Source organism: Leishmania mexicana, chromosome 29 (genome assembly GCF_000234665.1).
Source record: "Leishmania mexicana MHOM/GT/2001/U1103 complete genome, chromosome 29".
Classification (NCBI taxonomy): Eukaryota; Euglenozoa; class Kinetoplastea; order Trypanosomatida; family Trypanosomatidae; genus Leishmania; species Leishmania mexicana.
Window position 1 is genome coordinate 1,271,660 of NC_018333.1, and position 16,492 is coordinate 1,288,151.

At 56.7% G+C, this 16,492-nt stretch overlaps 7 protein-coding genes across 7 annotated transcripts; all 7 read left to right on the forward strand.

Moving 5' to 3' along the window:
- Positions 1-200: 200 nt before the first annotated feature.
- On the forward strand, positions 201-689 carry LMXM_29_3560 (putative mago nashi-like protein; the record flags this gene model as incomplete). Its single annotated transcript, XM_003877452.1, has 1 exon — positions 201-689. The coding sequence occupies one exon, from the start codon at positions 201-203 to the stop codon at positions 687-689; it is 489 nt and encodes a 162-aa protein (XP_003877501.1).
- A 1,049-nt stretch (positions 690-1,738) lies between these two features.
- LMXM_29_3570 (putative zinc finger-domain protein) lies at positions 1,739-2,539 on the forward strand (the record flags this gene model as incomplete). The annotated part of the gene is made up of 1 exon (XM_003877453.1): positions 1,739-2,539. The coding sequence occupies one exon, from the start codon at positions 1,739-1,741 to the stop codon at positions 2,537-2,539; it is 801 nt and encodes a 266-aa protein (XP_003877502.1).
- Positions 2,540-4,981: 2,442 nt separating this feature from the next.
- LMXM_29_3580 (putative protein kinase) lies at positions 4,982-7,228 on the forward strand (the record flags this gene model as incomplete). Its single annotated transcript, XM_003877454.1, has 1 exon — positions 4,982-7,228. The coding sequence occupies one exon, from the start codon at positions 4,982-4,984 to the stop codon at positions 7,226-7,228; it is 2,247 nt and encodes a 748-aa protein (XP_003877503.1).
- Positions 7,229-7,980: 752 nt separating this feature from the next.
- On the forward strand, positions 7,981-8,415 carry LMXM_29_3590 (40S ribosomal protein S14; the record flags this gene model as incomplete). The annotated part of the gene is made up of 1 exon (XM_003877455.1): positions 7,981-8,415. The coding sequence occupies one exon, from the start codon at positions 7,981-7,983 to the stop codon at positions 8,413-8,415; it is 435 nt and encodes a 144-aa protein (XP_003877504.1).
- Positions 8,416-9,287: 872 nt separating this feature from the next.
- LMXM_29_3600 (putative ATP synthase, epsilon chain) lies at positions 9,288-9,833 on the forward strand (the record flags this gene model as incomplete). Its single annotated transcript, XM_003877456.1, has 1 exon — positions 9,288-9,833. The coding sequence occupies one exon, from the start codon at positions 9,288-9,290 to the stop codon at positions 9,831-9,833; it is 546 nt and encodes a 181-aa protein (XP_003877505.1).
- A 2,249-nt stretch (positions 9,834-12,082) lies between these two features.
- LMXM_29_3610 (conserved hypothetical protein) lies at positions 12,083-13,249 on the forward strand (the record flags this gene model as incomplete). The annotated part of the gene is made up of 1 exon (XM_003877457.1): positions 12,083-13,249. The coding sequence occupies one exon, from the start codon at positions 12,083-12,085 to the stop codon at positions 13,247-13,249; it is 1,167 nt and encodes a 388-aa protein (XP_003877506.1).
- A 937-nt stretch (positions 13,250-14,186) lies between these two features.
- On the forward strand, positions 14,187-15,299 carry LMXM_29_3620 (conserved hypothetical protein; the record flags this gene model as incomplete). Its single annotated transcript, XM_003877458.1, has 1 exon — positions 14,187-15,299. The coding sequence occupies one exon, from the start codon at positions 14,187-14,189 to the stop codon at positions 15,297-15,299; it is 1,113 nt and encodes a 370-aa protein (XP_003877507.1).
- Between the last annotated feature and the right edge of the window lie 1,193 nt (positions 15,300-16,492).

Genomic DNA, 16,492 nt, shown 5'->3' on the forward strand with positions numbered 1-16,492 from the left:
GCTCCCGGCTCGTTTTCTCTCAATTCTCTACCCGCAATAATACACACTCGAGCAACGTCTACTGGCCAAAAGAGGGGCTTAGCTTGGGAAAAACGGATTGCCACTGACTTGTGCCCTGCTCACAACGCCCCCCCGACGCACGCGCACCAACGCACGCATTTGCAAGTCAGCGGATACCCCTCTTAGTGTAGTCCGGCACAATGGCGGAACAGGAAGACGTGGCCGCCGTCTCACCGGCAGAGACGATGGAGTCTCAGCTGTACTACGTGCGATATTACTCGGGACATACTGGCCGCTACGGCAACGAGTTCCTCGAGTTCGAGATATCAGAGACTGGGTCACTGAAATACGTCAACAACAGCAACTATAGAAACGACTTCATCATCAAGAAGCAAGCACGCGTGTCTCCAGCGGTGCTCGAGGAGGTGAAGAAGCTCATTGTGCAGTACTCGGTGTGCGAGAGTGACGACGAGCGGTGGCCAGCTCCAGATCGCAATGGGCGGCAGGAGCTGGAGATTCACCTCGGCAACACCCATATATCGCTGGTGACTAACAAGTTGACGTCGATGGCTGACATTCCGAAGAGTTCGGAGACCGCCAGCCTGATGAGGTTCTACAGCTTTGTTCGGGACGTTAAGGCACTCATCTTTGCGCTGGTCTCCATTCACTTTAAAATTAAGCCGATCTGAGGTGCCCATGCGATTGGGTGTCTCTTCTGGAGCGAGCGGCTGCCCGTGTAGAGTTGAGTACGAACGGCGAAGTACGCACCATTGATGAACATGGCTTCATAACAAGGACAACGCCGAAACTAAAGAGAAAATGCAGCGTGGCTAACGTGAGCTGCGTCCCCGTTTGCCCTTTCTTTCTCCTGCTTCTGCTGTGAAGTTTGTTTGTCTGTGTGCACGAGCAAGTCTGTATCGATGCACACGGACGGCCAAGAAGGGGCGTGCGATCGGGCAAGGAGGCTGATAAGAGCGCACTCCAGCACAGCGTAGAATGAGAAAGCGGAGTGGCGAGAGAGTCCTTGGCACTCCGACAGAGATTAGCGTTCTCATGCGAATGCGTTGTTATTACTGTGTCTTTCCACGTGTGGGAGATCCTTTCCCTTTCCCTCCCATTAGCTGCTTGTTTCGCTTCCTCTTCCCTTCCCGTGAGTCGCAATACGACGGCATGCGCATGTGTTGCATTTTCGCACTCCTTCATGGTTCAACGCCTTCCTCGCTCTCTCTCACCAACCCGCGTCAACGCGTCACGACTATCGTAGCGAATCGCTATCCAGCAGCGCCCTCTCCCATCTCTGCATGGAAACACAAGACGTGTACGAAGCACCCACAACCGATCCCCCCCTCGCCACTCACAAATACGCACGCACACGCCAACACCTTTGTACGACGCTTATCATCGTTGTTGAACTGTCAAGCACAGACAGGAACAACACGCACGGAAGAGGACGAACGGACGCAAAGTGGAGAGCAATACGAAAACGCGATACGCCGTTTTGGATCCTTTGCTTTGGCACTTTTCCCCCTCCGTGCGCGATAACACGGGGCTTTTCTCTCGCCTGCACGGTCGGGACGGAATCACAAGCTCGCATGCACACCCGTCGTGAGCTGCCCCTTCCCGCCTCTTTTGCTGTTTTGCTCCGCTCTCGTCGATTTCGCCATTGACCACAAACGCCCGTCTGCGAACTCTCCCGTTCGTGGTGCATATCTGCGGAACAAGCATCGTTATCAGAACCATGACCTTCTCCGTTAAGGGTGGCAGCTACTCGTCATCGCACCCCAGCCCCGCGATGCACCCCTATGTCTCACCGTCCTTGCTGCCGCAGTCTCATGGGCAACAGGCGCCGCCATCTTTTTCCTTGGGGGACGAGCAGTATGTAGGGGTGCCGAAGCGTGTCGGCGTCGACCCTACCAAGTACAAAACCACCATCTGCCGCAACTGGGAGCAGACAGGGACATGCACCTTCCGCGGCTGCACTTTCGCCCACGGCGTCGAGGAGCTCCGCGCGCCTATGCGACCAGACGGGCACACGCCGGTGCTGCGCCCGCAGCATCTCTCTCCTGGCAGTACACCTCCTTTGCGTGCTTCGCAACCACCACCGCCGCCCTCTTCAGGCCACTATACACTCGAGCAGTTGCTGGACATGTTGTACAAGGAGGTTCTTCATCAGCGCGAGCTCGTGTCGGTGCACGTCGAAGCCAACACCACGCTTGAGGGCATGCTGCGCCGAGAGCAGGCCCAGCACGATGCTTCTAAGAAGCAGCTGGAGGAGAAGACTCAGCAGTGCGAGTTGCTCGCGAGAGAACTCTTTGCCCGAAATCAGCAACTGCGTAAGGCGGCTGACAGCTCTCCGGAGATCAAGGGACTGCTCGATCAGTGGGAGACGCAGCTGGCAAGCTTCTCTGAGGTGGATGTGAAGAAGGATGACGGGTTTTATACCGCCACAGCCACATCCTCAACGGATGACGGCGGGGATTCTGGAAAGGAATACGAAAGCGCGCGTATTGAGGAGCTCCTGCGTGCCCTGCAGCGGTGAGCGTGGTGCCGCACTCTTGTCCCTACGCTCGTCTCTACTTCGTTCTCCCTGCGCTCGCCTTCGTGCTCGGGAGAGCCATGACGCACGCGTGATGACGAGGGAGGGGCGATAAGGAGAGAAGCGGTAAGGTTGCAGACGAGCGGCTGCTACCCCCCCCCCGCCCCACCTCGAAACGAGACATGTGAAGTGTGCCGATGACGCAAATGACACATTATGTGTTTTATCGGTCTCGTTGACAGAGCGAGCGAGGGCGGTGCTCCTTACCACCAGCGAGCGCTGCTCATATCCCGCCGGCATGTGTGGATGCCCCTGAGTAGACTTTACATTTTCTTTTTGTCGGTATCACTCCTTTTGTGTTCTCGCGTTCTGGGTGATTTGAGACAAAGCGGCGGCTGATGGAGAGGGGGAGGGGCACCGTCGATGGAGGTGCTGATGGCGGGCCATTTGTCGCGCGGTGAATGAGGCGTGAAGGCGGAGGGGCGGGGATGGGGCAGATGCGCCTTCCTGCAAGAAAAAAAACAGTCTTTTTGATTTTGCGAATACGGTGTTGCCGATCTGTACGGTTAACACATTCACCAGTAGTGATAAGCCCTCGCTTCATAGCGTCGCTGCTCCGCCCCCTTCTCCTCCCCCTGTCTCCGTTTGTCTTTCGGCTTTCTTTTTCCCGTCTACTGTTGACCGATTTTGTGGGCGACTCTCTTGGTACGTCTCTCTGACCAGCTTTTTCACGCGCACCCTGCCATCTTTCACATCCTCACAAACGTCTCATCTACCATCCCTGGCACGAACGTGAACACAACCGCCATTTCACGCACGCTCGCTTCTATCGTCGTGCACCCGCATAGATAACGCTGCTTTCGATCTCGTCGCACTGGTCGCATTTTTCCCGCTCGCCTTGCCGATCTTCTTTTTTGTCTGTTTTCCTCTTTGAAGTTCGTGTCTGTGTTTGTGCTTGTGTATGTGTGCGTGTGTGTGGTGGTGCAGTTTAACGTGACCCGCTCTCCCGCACTCCTGAGGAGACTCATGCACGTATGCGCCGTTGAGTCCACGCGATGACGTTGTAGGGTCTGCCCGTGCATGTACTTCTGTTGTTGTACCGGGCCCTGTGAGGAAAACTTCAGAAGACTTCCCAGCTCTGCAGGTGTGTGTGTGTGTGTGCGTGCGTGTGTCAACCACTCTCTATTTTTACGCCACTCGCCGTTACGTCGTCTTCTAGTAGCTGTGAGGAGTGGTTTGGCGGTCACGTAGAGAGGAGGCGCACACGTACGCACGTTTGTGTGCGCCTTCTTCTGGTTGTGGGTAAGGTAAAAGGGCACGAAAAACGGCGAAACAAAGGCGAAAGCGGGACATAGAAAATGGCGATCTTAAGTCTTTCGACTCGTTTTGGAGCTCCTGGGCGCGCAGAAAAGTGGACCATAGGCGGGATCTTCGACAGCCAATGCACTTTTCACAAGCGCGGTCCCATCAACTCTGGCGTAGCGGCACTCTACCTTTCCCAATGGCTCTGCTTCTCTTGTGTGCTCGTCTTCTTCAACATCGCCTTTTCGAGCAAACCCTCCTCTCCACCGTTGCCGCTTTTTCACACGCGCTCCTCTCTCTACCGCGTCGTCCGCGCTACGCACCTCAGCTGTTTACTTCTTTTACTCCGCTGAACCCCCTCCCTTCCTCCTTCCCTCCCTTCCTTTCTTCACTCAGCTCACACCCACACCCATACAAAACACGCACCCCACAACCAAGTGCCGAGGGTACCGAGAGTGTTCGCGCTGCTCGTTTACGTGCATGTGCGCATTACCGAGTCGTTTGCACCGCTACGCCACCGTCTGTTCAGTTACCCATTTAAAGGGGAGTACCCATCTTTTTCATCACGGAAAGGTGTGTGCACCGTAGCCATCTTGCTTTCACTCTCTCTTCGCTGCTCATGTCGATTTATCCTTAGACCCTCGCGCCTTCCCCAACGCATCTGTTGCTCGCCTTTTAACTGAGTGTTTATTCATTCTCCGTGTGCTCTCTTTACTTGGCTCCTCTTTCCCTCGTTCTTTCTCTTGCGTAGAATTGTATCTCACGTTGCCGTCCATTCCCTTTTGGCGCACTCCTCTCTGTGCCGTCGCTGTCCGCAATACGGCCGCCCCGGCTTCGCCTCCAGCGCACCTTCCTTTTCCGTCTCTCTTCCTTTGTGCTCTACTGTTTCGCGTGTCATCTGCGCCCCCCTTTACAAGTGTCATCAGCTCCTTAACCAAGCACCACATCGCTTGTCGGTTGTGCCTGCCTCTCCTCCTCCCCGCTTCCCATTTCGGATTTGCTTGTCCATCGCACAATTGGCTACTCGCGTCTTTTTTTTACTCGATTTCTGCTTCACAGCCGGGCATCTTGACCGCTTTCCCACAACAGTCGTAGCACCAACACCATCCAGGCGCACACGGACGCGGCCGTGAAAATTTGAAAATGGGGAAGTCAAAGAAGCACGGGAAACCAGTAAAAGGCGCCTCGAAGAAGGGAAGCAAGAATGAAAAGAACAAGCGCAAGGCCAAGTTCATAGACCCAACGAGCAGCGTCAGTCGCGATGTTCGTGAAACCGTGGCGGCCCTCGTCGAGGAAATCGAGCGGGAGGAGCCGGTGGCGGAGGAGAAGCCGCAGCCTCTTAACAAAGAGAAGACGTCCCAGGAGGTCGCAGAAAAGGAGGGTATCCTTGTCAAAACTGGCATGACGAAGGAGCAGGCGCACACAATCGCTAACCGACTCAAACAGCAGCAGAGCACGACGCACCGCAGCGACGGTGAGGGCGATGTGGGGAGCGACGGTGGCGACGGTGACAGCGGCGGCACCGAGGAAGACTACAGTGACACGGCCAACGAGCCCTCCCGGGAGTACCGCAAGGGAGGCTACCACCACGTTGTCATCGGTGAAGTCTATAACGACCGCTACCGCATCGTCAAGAAGCTGGGCTGGGGCTATTTCTCTACGGTGTGGCTAGTGTGGGACTATCAGAAAGAGCGTTACCAGGCAATGAAGATTCAGAAATCGGCGGCCAGCTACAGCGAGGCCGCCTACGACGAGATCAAGCTGCTCTCGGAGATTATGGAGGCAGACCCCCACAAGAATCGTTGCTGTGCTCGCTTGAATGACTACTTCAAGCACACTGGACCGAATGGCACACACGTGTGCATGCTCTTTGACGTTTACGGCGAGAACTTGCTCTCCCTGATGGAGCGCTACGAGTACCGCGGCATTCCACTACCGATTGTGAAGTGCATTGCGCGTCAGGTGCTTATAGGCCTCGACCACATCAACTCTATCGACATCATCCACACAGACCTCAAGCCAGAGAATGTACTTTTATCGACCCCGAAGCATTCTATAATATCGCTGATGAAGCATTTTCACCCGCCTCCGCTGAATCAGCGCCCAAAGCTGACGGAGCGCGACCCCAAGACCATGACTAAATCACAGCGAAGACGGTACTACAAGAAGCTGGCGAGGGAGGAGCGAAAGACGCTTCTGGGCGAGGACGATGGCGACCACAAATCTAGAGGCGACGAACACGGCAGTAACGAGAACGGAGACGCAGATTCGGAAGGAAGCAAGACCGACCCGGAGTGGGAAGTCGAGCGCTTTCACCATGTCATCCTGGCCGACTTTGGTAATAGCTGCTGGACGTACAAACAGTTCACGGACGAGGTGCAGACACGGCAGTACCGCTGCCCCGAGGTGATCCTAGGCGAGCCATATTCGACACCAATCGACATTTGGTCTTGCGCCTGCATGATTTTCGAGCTCATCACGGGTCAGTTCCTCTTCGATCCCAAGAAAGGCGACGACTACTCGCGTGATGAGGATCATCTGGCTCTAATGAGCGAACTCCTCGGCGACTTGCCGGAGAGTATGCGACTGGGCGACGGCAAGTACCGCAGCTACTACTACAACTCGAAAGGGGACTTGCGCAACATCAAAGATCTACAGTATTGGGTCCTGGAGGACGTGCTCCATCAGCGGCACAGGTTTACCAAGAAAAAGGCTAAGGAGATCGCCGACTTCCTGCTCCCTATGCTAGAGTACGCGCCCGACACCCGCGCTACCCCTGCCGCAATGCTACGCGACCACGACGCGTTCTTCGATATCCAAGACGACGACTACGCGCCGCTGTGCTTTGTTGATGAGGACAGCGGCGACGAGGAAGATTCTGCTTCGGAGAAGGAGGAGGAGGAGGAGACTGACAGCGACGGCTCTTCACAGTCCTACTCCTCTGCTCCTTCCAGCGAGCTGAAGTCGAAGCGCTCCCGCCAGCTAGACAACGATGCCGACCGCTCGGAGACCTTTCGGTACTGGGAGGAGCATCCCATTCTTAACCGCACTTACCTAGAGGAGCGAGGGCTGACTATTGCTGACATTCAGTCGGTCCTCGCCGGGAACTTCTTAGATGACGCGGCAGCCCATGAGGCTGCCGCGGAGGTGATTCGTCTGCTCTCGGAGGAGACAGATCGGCTCTCGAACGACCACGGCAGCGATGGCCACGACGCGGACAATGAGGATGGGGGCAACAGCGATGATGACGAGGAGGGGACGACGCAGGGCTCTGACGGACCAGAGAAGGTGGTGGTGGACAAGGCGGCTCCGTGCGACGATGGCGTCGACGATGGCGACGAGGAAGCCACAGGTGAAGAGGATGAGGGGAATAGCGATGGCGCTGAGTAGATGGTAACGCTATTTTAAAGGACACAAAGCAACAGACAGGATAAACGCAGCTGCACGTGCGACGCAGAGAGACCCATGGACAACTATGCACACCCTTTCAAAAGGGAAAGGAGACGGCAACGACGCAATCTCCACTACTGTTCTTGTTCGTCTCCCTTTTCTCCGTTACGACTGTTCGCCTGCTTCGAGGGGGGTCCTGCTTCTTACAATAGCCTAGTGACATGGTGGGTATTAGTCCGTGTCCGCAGTATGCGACTGCTCAGGTCAACATGTGGAGGGTCACTGGGCTGGGGAGGTCAACGCATGGAAGAAGAGTGCGCGATCAAAGCAGTCGTTTGCCGCAGTCGCACGAGAAAAAGGGTTGTCTACCTTTCTTGAGCATCTTGGAAATGCGATACCCACACACCCCTCTCTTTCCCGCGCTGTAATGCATCCACTCTCTCCGTGCAACTCTGCTTTCCCTTCACCTGTCTTGATCGCTGCTTTCCTTTTCTGTTCGTGTATTGACGCACTTGGGACCTCATTCCTCTCGTTGTGTTTTCCCTCTCTTTTCTGTGCCACACACACACACACATGCATACAAACGCACGATCCCTCTTCTGGCGTTTGTGTATCCGTGTGTGCCACGCAAATCGCAACTCTTGCGCCCTTCTATTATTACTTGTTTCCACTACTCAACGCGCTTGTGCTCGTCTGCTGTGTCGCGTTCCCCCTTTCCTACTGCCGTGTTGAATCTTGTGCAGGCTACCAGAATGTCCAAGAAGCAGGAAGTTAAGGCGTACGGCCCGAACGTGAAGAAGGGCGACCTCGTTTACGGCGTCGTGCACATCTTCGCATCCTTCAATGACACGTTTGTGCACGTGACGGACACGTCCGGCCGCGAAACGTACGTGAAGGTTACCGGCGGTATGAAGGTGAAGGCCGATCGCGATGAGTCTTCCCCCTACGCTGCGATGATGGCCGCCCAGGACGTTGTGGCGCGCTGCAAGGAGTGCGGAATCAACGCCCTGCATGTCAAGATGCGCGCCGTTGGTGGTGTGCGCACCAAGTCGCCGGGCCCTGGCGCCCAGGCCGCCCTCCGCGCGCTCGCCCGCGCTGGGATGAAGATTGGCCGCATCGAGGATGTCACCCCGATCCCGACCGACTCCACCCGCCGCAAGGGCTCCCGCCGTGGCCGCCGCCTGTAAGGTTCTTGTGGCCGCGCGTTTTGCGGACTGTCCAGCAGAGCGAGCTAACGCAGATGGCGCTTTGCTGGTTTCTCTATTTTTGTGATTTGCCATCCTTTTATTGTCGAAAAAAACAACAACGAACACAATCCGCTGTGCGAAGGCGCAAGCATGTCGATTCTTTCCATTTCTGCCCCATCCCATGAAGCACGCTGGGTGTCGCACTGGGTACCTCATGGCCCTAATGACAGTGCTGGAGGGCCCTCATTGCGGCTGGTTGTGGAGGGGATGGGGGAGGGGAGGGGGAAACGACGTGTTGTATTCATGTGAGGTGGTGGTGGCATGGCGCAATGCTGGGAAAAGCAGGGTATTTGCCGTTCTCTGTAACAGAGTTGCCGTGCTCATCTTTTCCCGGTTCACTGTCTGACCCGTTGGCTGCCTCGCCTTCTCCCCCCATCTGCCCTCACGAAACGGGGTTACCGCGTCTCCTCCATGCGAGCACTGGAATGACGCAGTGAAGGCGACTACAAGGAGTTCCCCCATCCTGCAAGGAGACTGGCGGGCGCGGGACGTCGTGACTACGTGAACATCTCTTTCCACTCAGAAGACTCCCTGGACTTTTTCCCCTCCGTCCCATTCTCCCTCTCTCCGCCCCCCTTTCGTGTACGTCTCCGTGTCGTACACTTCTTTTCGCCCGTTTCCCACGCTCACGCTCAACAACGTGGACGCACCACGTCGCTCGCTGGAGAAGAGAGAAAAGTGGTGAGTACGTGTTCCGCTCTTTCCCTTTTCCCCTCCGCTCGTGTTGCACCTCTCGGCAGCTTTACCGCTCTCTTCCCTTCTACCCTACTTGTCGTGCACCACTTCCCTCATTTTGCGTGCGGCAATAGAGAATGTTCCGCTTCTGTGGCCGTCGCCTGGTGGCGCGTACGCTGCCCTTGCTTGCCGATCACCCAGAGCTGCCGGAGGCATTCGAGTTCATGGAGCACAAGGTTGTGGATAAGGATATCCACTCCGCCTACGACAACATGGAAACACTGCGTCTCACCGTCACCCGCCAGGACGAGTTCCTCTTCAAGGAGGCGCCGGTGAAGTGCGTCACAATCGTGGGCGTCAACGGCGAGTGCGGTGTGTACCCCGGCCACGCGTACGAAATCACGCAGCTTACCCCCGCGCCGCTGACGGTAGAGATGCCGGATGGCACGGTGAAGAAGTTCTTCACGAGTGGCGGTTTTGCTCACATCAACAACGAAGGTTCCTGCGATATTAACTGCGTGGAGTGCATCCCGCTCACGGAGCTCGACGTCGATGCCGCGGAGAAGGCGCTCGCGCAGCAGCAATCGGCTTTGACTAGCGCCCATGATGACAAGGCGAAGGCGGTAATTGAGATTCGGATTGGCGTGCTCGAGTCGGTCATCCAGAGCCTCAAGCACGCGTAAGCTGTGAAGATTCAACGGCGTCGTGCACCGCGTCCGATCCGGTCGCAAGTGCGCTACCACGGGGGGGGGAGAGGCACAAAGGGGGAGGGTATCGATGAGACCGCCTCTGCATTCGTTGCCGAATTCCTCACAAGGCACACGCTAGTGTCTTCGTTTTCTCCTCCGCCGGCACCCACTAACGAATAGTTTTCTTCATGCCCGCATCGCTTTTCTCCTCCGCATCCGGGCGATGCCTTCCGGCCGGTACGCGGCACACATTTCGCCGCATTACGTCTCTTTCGAACCACATCGCCTGCGAGGTTACGAGAGGCGCCGCTCATTGGTGACGCGGCTGCTGTGACTCCCCACTCTCCCGCGCACGCTCACCCAGACACATCTTTAGTCATTATGGAGTTCTTAACTGTAGCATAGTAAAAAAGAAACCTACACACAAACACACACAAACTTGAAGATCGGTGATGTAACAAAAAAGTCAACGTGAGGACCACAAGTAGGGGAAACCCCGTGAGTCATGCGAGCAGGCGCCCAGCGACGCTGAGGATGCGGGAAAAAGGCGAGAGGAGAAGCGAGACATCGCTGTGATGCAGCGGTGTGAGATGAATCCGCCTTTTCCGCTCCACATACTCAAGTGCACGAGACTAACGTTAGAGCACCGCTTCACAGAAGAAAAACGAAGGTTGTCTGAGTCAGCTGTTGACGGCAAAGACGCTCTCATGTGAGCTGCAGTGCCACGGCGTTCCTGAATCATTGAGAAAGATGAGCCTGGGAGAGATTTTCTCTCCCACAGGTATGCTTTCGCCATGCCTCAGAAGACTGTTTCTTCCACACCCATCCACGTGCCTCACTCTCTCGCACTTGGCGACATCTTTTCTGCTCGTATCTTTATATACCTCTGCGTTGGCCATCGTTTTAATGTTCCTCTTCCTGTACACATACCTTCATGAGACTCGCCACCCAACCATGGTACCAGGGTGTGAAGCCCACGCTCTGTGTGTGTGTGAGGGGGGGGGGTCAAGAGCCTGCAGCCCGGTCTCCGGGCACGGCTGCGGACTCTTGGTGTCGGCGGACAGCGCCTGGCTGGCGCGGTGCCGAGGAGACGTGCGGCCATGATCGCACCAGGACCAGCTCACGACGGGTCGCGCTGACGATCCAGCACATATGCGCGCATGCGCCCACTGCTTTTCTGCCTTTGCCGCGCTGCGGTGGTGTTGAGCGTAGCCGCGGACCCGGCCCGCTCCGCATGCACTGGAACAGCAGTGGGCTGGATGGTGCGACACGGTGATGGCTGTCCCGGCACCTCGACGCGTCCTCGGTGCCAGTGTGTACGCTGCAGGGGATGCACCTCACCCCTGCAGGTCTGGAGGGCACCTGCTCTCCACGGTTTTCAGCCTTCCGGTGCAGCAAGAGAGGGGGCACGAGTGGTGAGCGAGAGAGAGGTACCCCGTAGTGCATGCCGATGATGCCCACAGTGCATGCGCGCGAAGCGTGCGGCATCTCCTGCGTCCGACCGCGCGGCACGTATCCGAAGAGGGGACGAGGCGGGAGAGGAGGGGTCCGCTAGACGCATGTCCCGACTCGACGGCATGACGGTCGGTGTAAGACGACCAGGGCGTAGCGGCAGCGCGGCAGCGGTGTGTGGGCTGCGGCTGTGCATGCGTGTGCTTCTGCTGTCTGTTGAGGTGGTGCGTTGTTGATTTTGGATTGAAAAAGAAAGAAGTTTCCTTAAGTTTGAATGAATTACGATGGTGGTAGGAGGTGCTGCTGCGAAGCTTCCACTCTCCTCCCCCCATTCTCCTGCCTGCGTGACTAGTCGTCCTGAGTGACTTTCACGTTGTCGTGATGTTGTTTCCCGCTCTTTTTTCGAGGTGTCGGGGCCTCTTCCCGGATGGGTTCAGGCGAGTCATGGTCGTTGCCGCTCTTACCATCACGACTTCTCTGTGTGCTTGCTGGTCAGTGGCCTCTTCTTCGCGCGTGTTTGACGTTTGTGGACGTGGGACTCGTCGTGTGGAGTGAAGCTTCTTTTTTTTCATCGCCCCTCTCTCTCTTTACAACCTTTGGCGTGTGGTTTGTCGTTCAATGAGGATATGTGCTCACGTGTGCAGGGTGGTGTGGCGCGTGACGAGCAGACTCTGCTGTCAAGTGGGTTTGCCGCATACTGCGAGCACTCCTGCTCGTACGACTTGGCTTGTACCGTGACATATCGAAGACAGGGTACTTCATTACTGTGAAGGGCACCGCAAGCTACGTTCATGGCGTCGCAGCCGATCTCTATTCACTACAAGCAGATGGAGGAGTGGCTGGAGGATCGCAAGTCTGTTTTTTCTCGAAAGCACAAGAGAGAGTATAATGCACTGTTGTCCGTAGCCCCTCGACTCGTTCAGATGGCGCAGTATGACATCCCAGCACTCGAGAAGCAGGTCAAGAAGAACGAGAACGCTATCGAGGAGTGTCACCGGGTCTGCGAGGAGGCGCAGCACACACAGCTCAAGCTGGGGGAGAGGCGGTGCGCCATGCTGAGGGAGTACGGAATCGAGCTCGCTGCCGCTGTCGGAGAGGTCGCGGTCGCCTCCGCGGTCGATCTGCGCGTGAGGGAAGCTTGTGCGCAAGTGAATGCCGCCTTTCAAGAGTACGCTCGCTCCCGTGTGAGGGTACTGAAGGAGTACTACAACACTCTTTTGGCGAGAACTGCGACTGGGTGGTATGGCACGGACCCATTTGCTTTCCACTTTCCTTGGCTCCAGCGTGCTTTTAGTGAGGCGGAGTACCAGCCCGCGGATGCCTTGTCTGAGGACACCGACGCCGGTGGGGAAGCGGCCAGTGCGGCAGGCCCTCAAATTGACTGGGGCGACGATGACGACGCCGCGGCGGGGACGTTTGCAGGGTTGGGGAAGGACGCCGTGCAGATCAACTGGGATGCTACGGAAATGGAAGCCCACCCAGTAGAGGACGACAGTTTACCAGAGGCAGATGGGCGGCACTTCTCCATTGATCTTGCCTCTGCAAAGCATCGCGTCAATGTAATGTCAGAGCTGGAGGCAGCATTGTGCTTCTGTCGCGAACGCAGCACCGCGGATCTGCTGGAGTGCGCCACGGCGACGGAGGCGGTGCGCGGCTTTCTCTCAAGCGCCAAAGAAGGTGAGCTCGCTCGTATGAAGGAGAGCTACCGCGCGCGGGGCAACTTTGTTGATCGAATCACCCGTTTCGAGCAGCAGATTATGGTGGCCAAAAACCGCTCAACGGCGCACCAGGCGAAGATGCACGACGCCGAAAACGACCTGGCAAAGCTGAAGGCGCAGCAGGATGAGCTGCTGTCACGTCTGAAGAGCATGCGGGATGAGGCGATCACCAATCTGGAGCACATGTTCCCGGATCGCAAGGTCCTCATCGTTGGCGACCTGAACAAGTACGTCGCGTGATGCACCACTGCGGTTGCAGCGCTTTTTTCCTCTCCACTGAGGGTTTGTGTGTGTGTGTGTGGTGCGCGCAACTCGAGCGGTAGGGGTGGCGGGTAGTGCTTGACGCGTAGGTTTCGTTGGCGCCGCGTTCTCTTAGCGACGTGCTCATCGGCATCGTGTGAGCTACTCCTCTTTCTCCCGTTCTCTGATGCATGCAGCCCTTTTCCTCTGCCAGATGTCGGTCGGTTATTGTGAAGGCTCTTTATATACTTCTTCTCCACGCGGTCGTTGGGGCCGCACCCTCTCCCTCTCTTGCTCGTGAGGCGCGCGGAGGAGAGACACTCACGATCTGCCTCTCTTCCTCTCGGCAAGTGTGCTCGATTCTTTCTTTGTTCCATTTGCCGGGATGCATGTGTCGTACTTCTGGTGAAAACTTCGTGGCTTCCATATGCAGCGGCACACGAGTGCGTGGTGGCGTCCTACCCCCTCCCCCTGCCTACCTGCTGGGTTCTTCCTTGCACACCTTCTACCTCCCCACGTAATGCACTTTCGATGAGCGTTGCTTACACTCTTCCTCTGACGCTATCTCCCTCGCTTTTCTTTTTATTCGTTCTCTCCGATCAATGGGCGTTACTGGCGTTTCGGCAATGTTGCGTCTGCATGCGTGTATGCATGCGCTTCTGTCTTCTCCTCTGTCCTATGCTCCCATATACGACTGCGCACAGGAGAGCTACCATCTCCTTGTACTTCACCTCTCGCTGAAAGCACCCCGCCCTCTTCGCGAAATTCTCATCAAACCCCCGCTACGTGCGACGGTGTTGCATCTCTTGCCTCTACCCCACTTCGCTTCTCCCGTATCTTGCGACTTGCCACGATCGTCATCCTTGCTCTTTGCTTTGCGTGGTGGCGCCCATCCTGTTCGGTAGTGAACTCTTGGTTGCGGCTGCGCACAGAGACGATGGAGGGGTCGAAGAAGTACGAGGAGGCCTCATTGCGGGGCATCACGCGCCATCATGTGTGGAAGAGCAGAACCAGCGATCTCACCGTAATCAACCTCCGAGATCCGACTGAGTTGCTGGGGATTCAGGACCCGCTGGCGGTAGCCCCGGCAGCTGAAACGAAGCAGGCGACTACCGCCTCCCCGCCGCCGCCGCTGCGGCCGCCACTGGCGCGACCGGTGACTGGGAAGCAGGATAGCCTCAATGCCCTTTTGGCAAAACTGCAACTGTGCCGACCGGCGCAGGAGCCTTCGTCGCATCCGTCAGCCGCTGCCAAGCCGCTGCCGCAGTCGTCGGCCAACGCTGGGCCTCCCGCTGCGCCCAGTGCGACGGCGCCTTCAGCGCTGCATCCGACGGCTCGCATCGCCTCACCGGCTGCCGCGGCGTCTCCTGCCATTGTGATGCCGGTAGTGAGTGACCCCTCGTTTCCTGACCCGAAGGAGTCGTCATCGGGTCCGTCTGGTCAGTTCGAGTTCATCACAGGCACAAACATTCCTGGTCAAGGGGTTGTGAAGAAGAACGAGGCCGTTGATGAGTCATCCAGCATGGCCCTCTTCCACGACCCGCTCTGGGGAGGCTCTCTGGACGCGTTCACGCTGCTGCCGATCTCGAAGCCATCCCCTAAGCCCCAGCTTCGCGCCTCTCTGTCGGAGCTGTACGCTAGCGCTGCCTCCAACAACACCAGCGCGTTCGCTTCCCCGCCGGGGACGACGTCACAGCCTCAAGAGGTGGCGTCTCCTCCCCTCGCCACGGTGACGGCGAGCCCAATGCCGACTACGATGGCGTCTTCGACGATGCCGATGATGAGCGGGATCGTCCAGCCGCCTACTCCACCGCAATTGAACACTCCTTTGCCAATGTACACGGTGCCCATTCAGTACATGGCGCAGCAACCGCAATTTCCCACCGGGATGGTGTACAACGCGCCGAACTTCTTCCCCTACGGTGCGGCTCCAATGATGATGACGCAACCGCAGCATATTCCGCAGGGTTATGCGATTCCCGCTGCCGCCATGATGAGACCCGGCACAAATGTTAAGGCGATGCCGTTTGTTCCGGGAAACAAGATGTGAGAGCGGCCGCGTCCGTTTGTCACGGACGCTTATCAACGGAACTACATACTTCTTAGCGAACTGCGGCGAGGGTTGTCAGCCGCGTGCGGTGCGATCACGCGTACACTGCCCATGGAGTCAGAACGGGTCCGATGCGACAACTGTCGCTTTCCTTGTGTTAATCCGTGCTCCCTCTTGTTGTGTGCTTTTGTCGTTTCTGTTTTCTCGCGTGAGTTTTTCTCCACTCTTCGCTTGTTTTCTTGTGTGCTTTCGGGCCAAATCTTCATTTTTGTTTCTGCACATAACTGTTGTTTCGCTTGTTTTTGTCCTCCCTTTCCCTTCTCCCTTCGCATCGCCTCTTCACCACCACGAACACCGGCCCTGGCAATGTCTCGTCGAGGTCACCGCTTCCGCTGCGGCTGACTGACCTCAGCTCAGTTCCCCTCCCCCCCCCTGGCGCGCGCATGCCACTCTCGCGGCGTCGGAAGATGGTGAACAGCAAGCAGGTAAGCGACGACGACTTTTTTGTGTTGGTGTGCCATGGACGACAATGACATCCACTTTTTATCTCACCGTTCTTGTTTACAAGCTCCCCTCTTTTTTTTCTTTCTTTGCTGTACGATACTCAACCCCGCCTGGACCCCTTCCTTTCCCTTTCAAGGACGACAACATTGGCGACGCACATGAGTGCAACAAAGGACTTTACGCCCCCTTCTTTCGTCTTAAACGAACAAATGTGCAATGATAAGCCGTGCGTGCGCGTTTATATGGGCTCGTGGGTGTGTGCAGGCTTGCTGATGTGCATCACATACATAGACGCAACGAACACTCGCTCGCGCGCACAGGAGCGAACTCATCCCTTGTGTGCCATTCTCTCCGTCCCCCTTTTTTCGCGTCCTTGTCGACACGAAAGGCAATGAGGAAAAAGAAGAAAAGACAGAAGCGAATAGAGGGGCATAGAACGGCGCGAAAAAAAAAGTGTGACATCTCATGCGTCGCTTGCAGCTGTGTGAGGTACATCTCGAAACGCGAACTTGCAGTTGCTCACCTTCACACCTACCCACCGATGCGGACCCACACTCCGAGCGTGTGTCTCTGTTGCTCCCCGCTTTCGCTAAGGAAAACACTCTTCGCTGTCGTTTCATCTTTTGTTTGTTCTCTTGACCGTGTTGTTGTTCGTGGTACCACACAGACACACACAAAAAGAAAGAAGC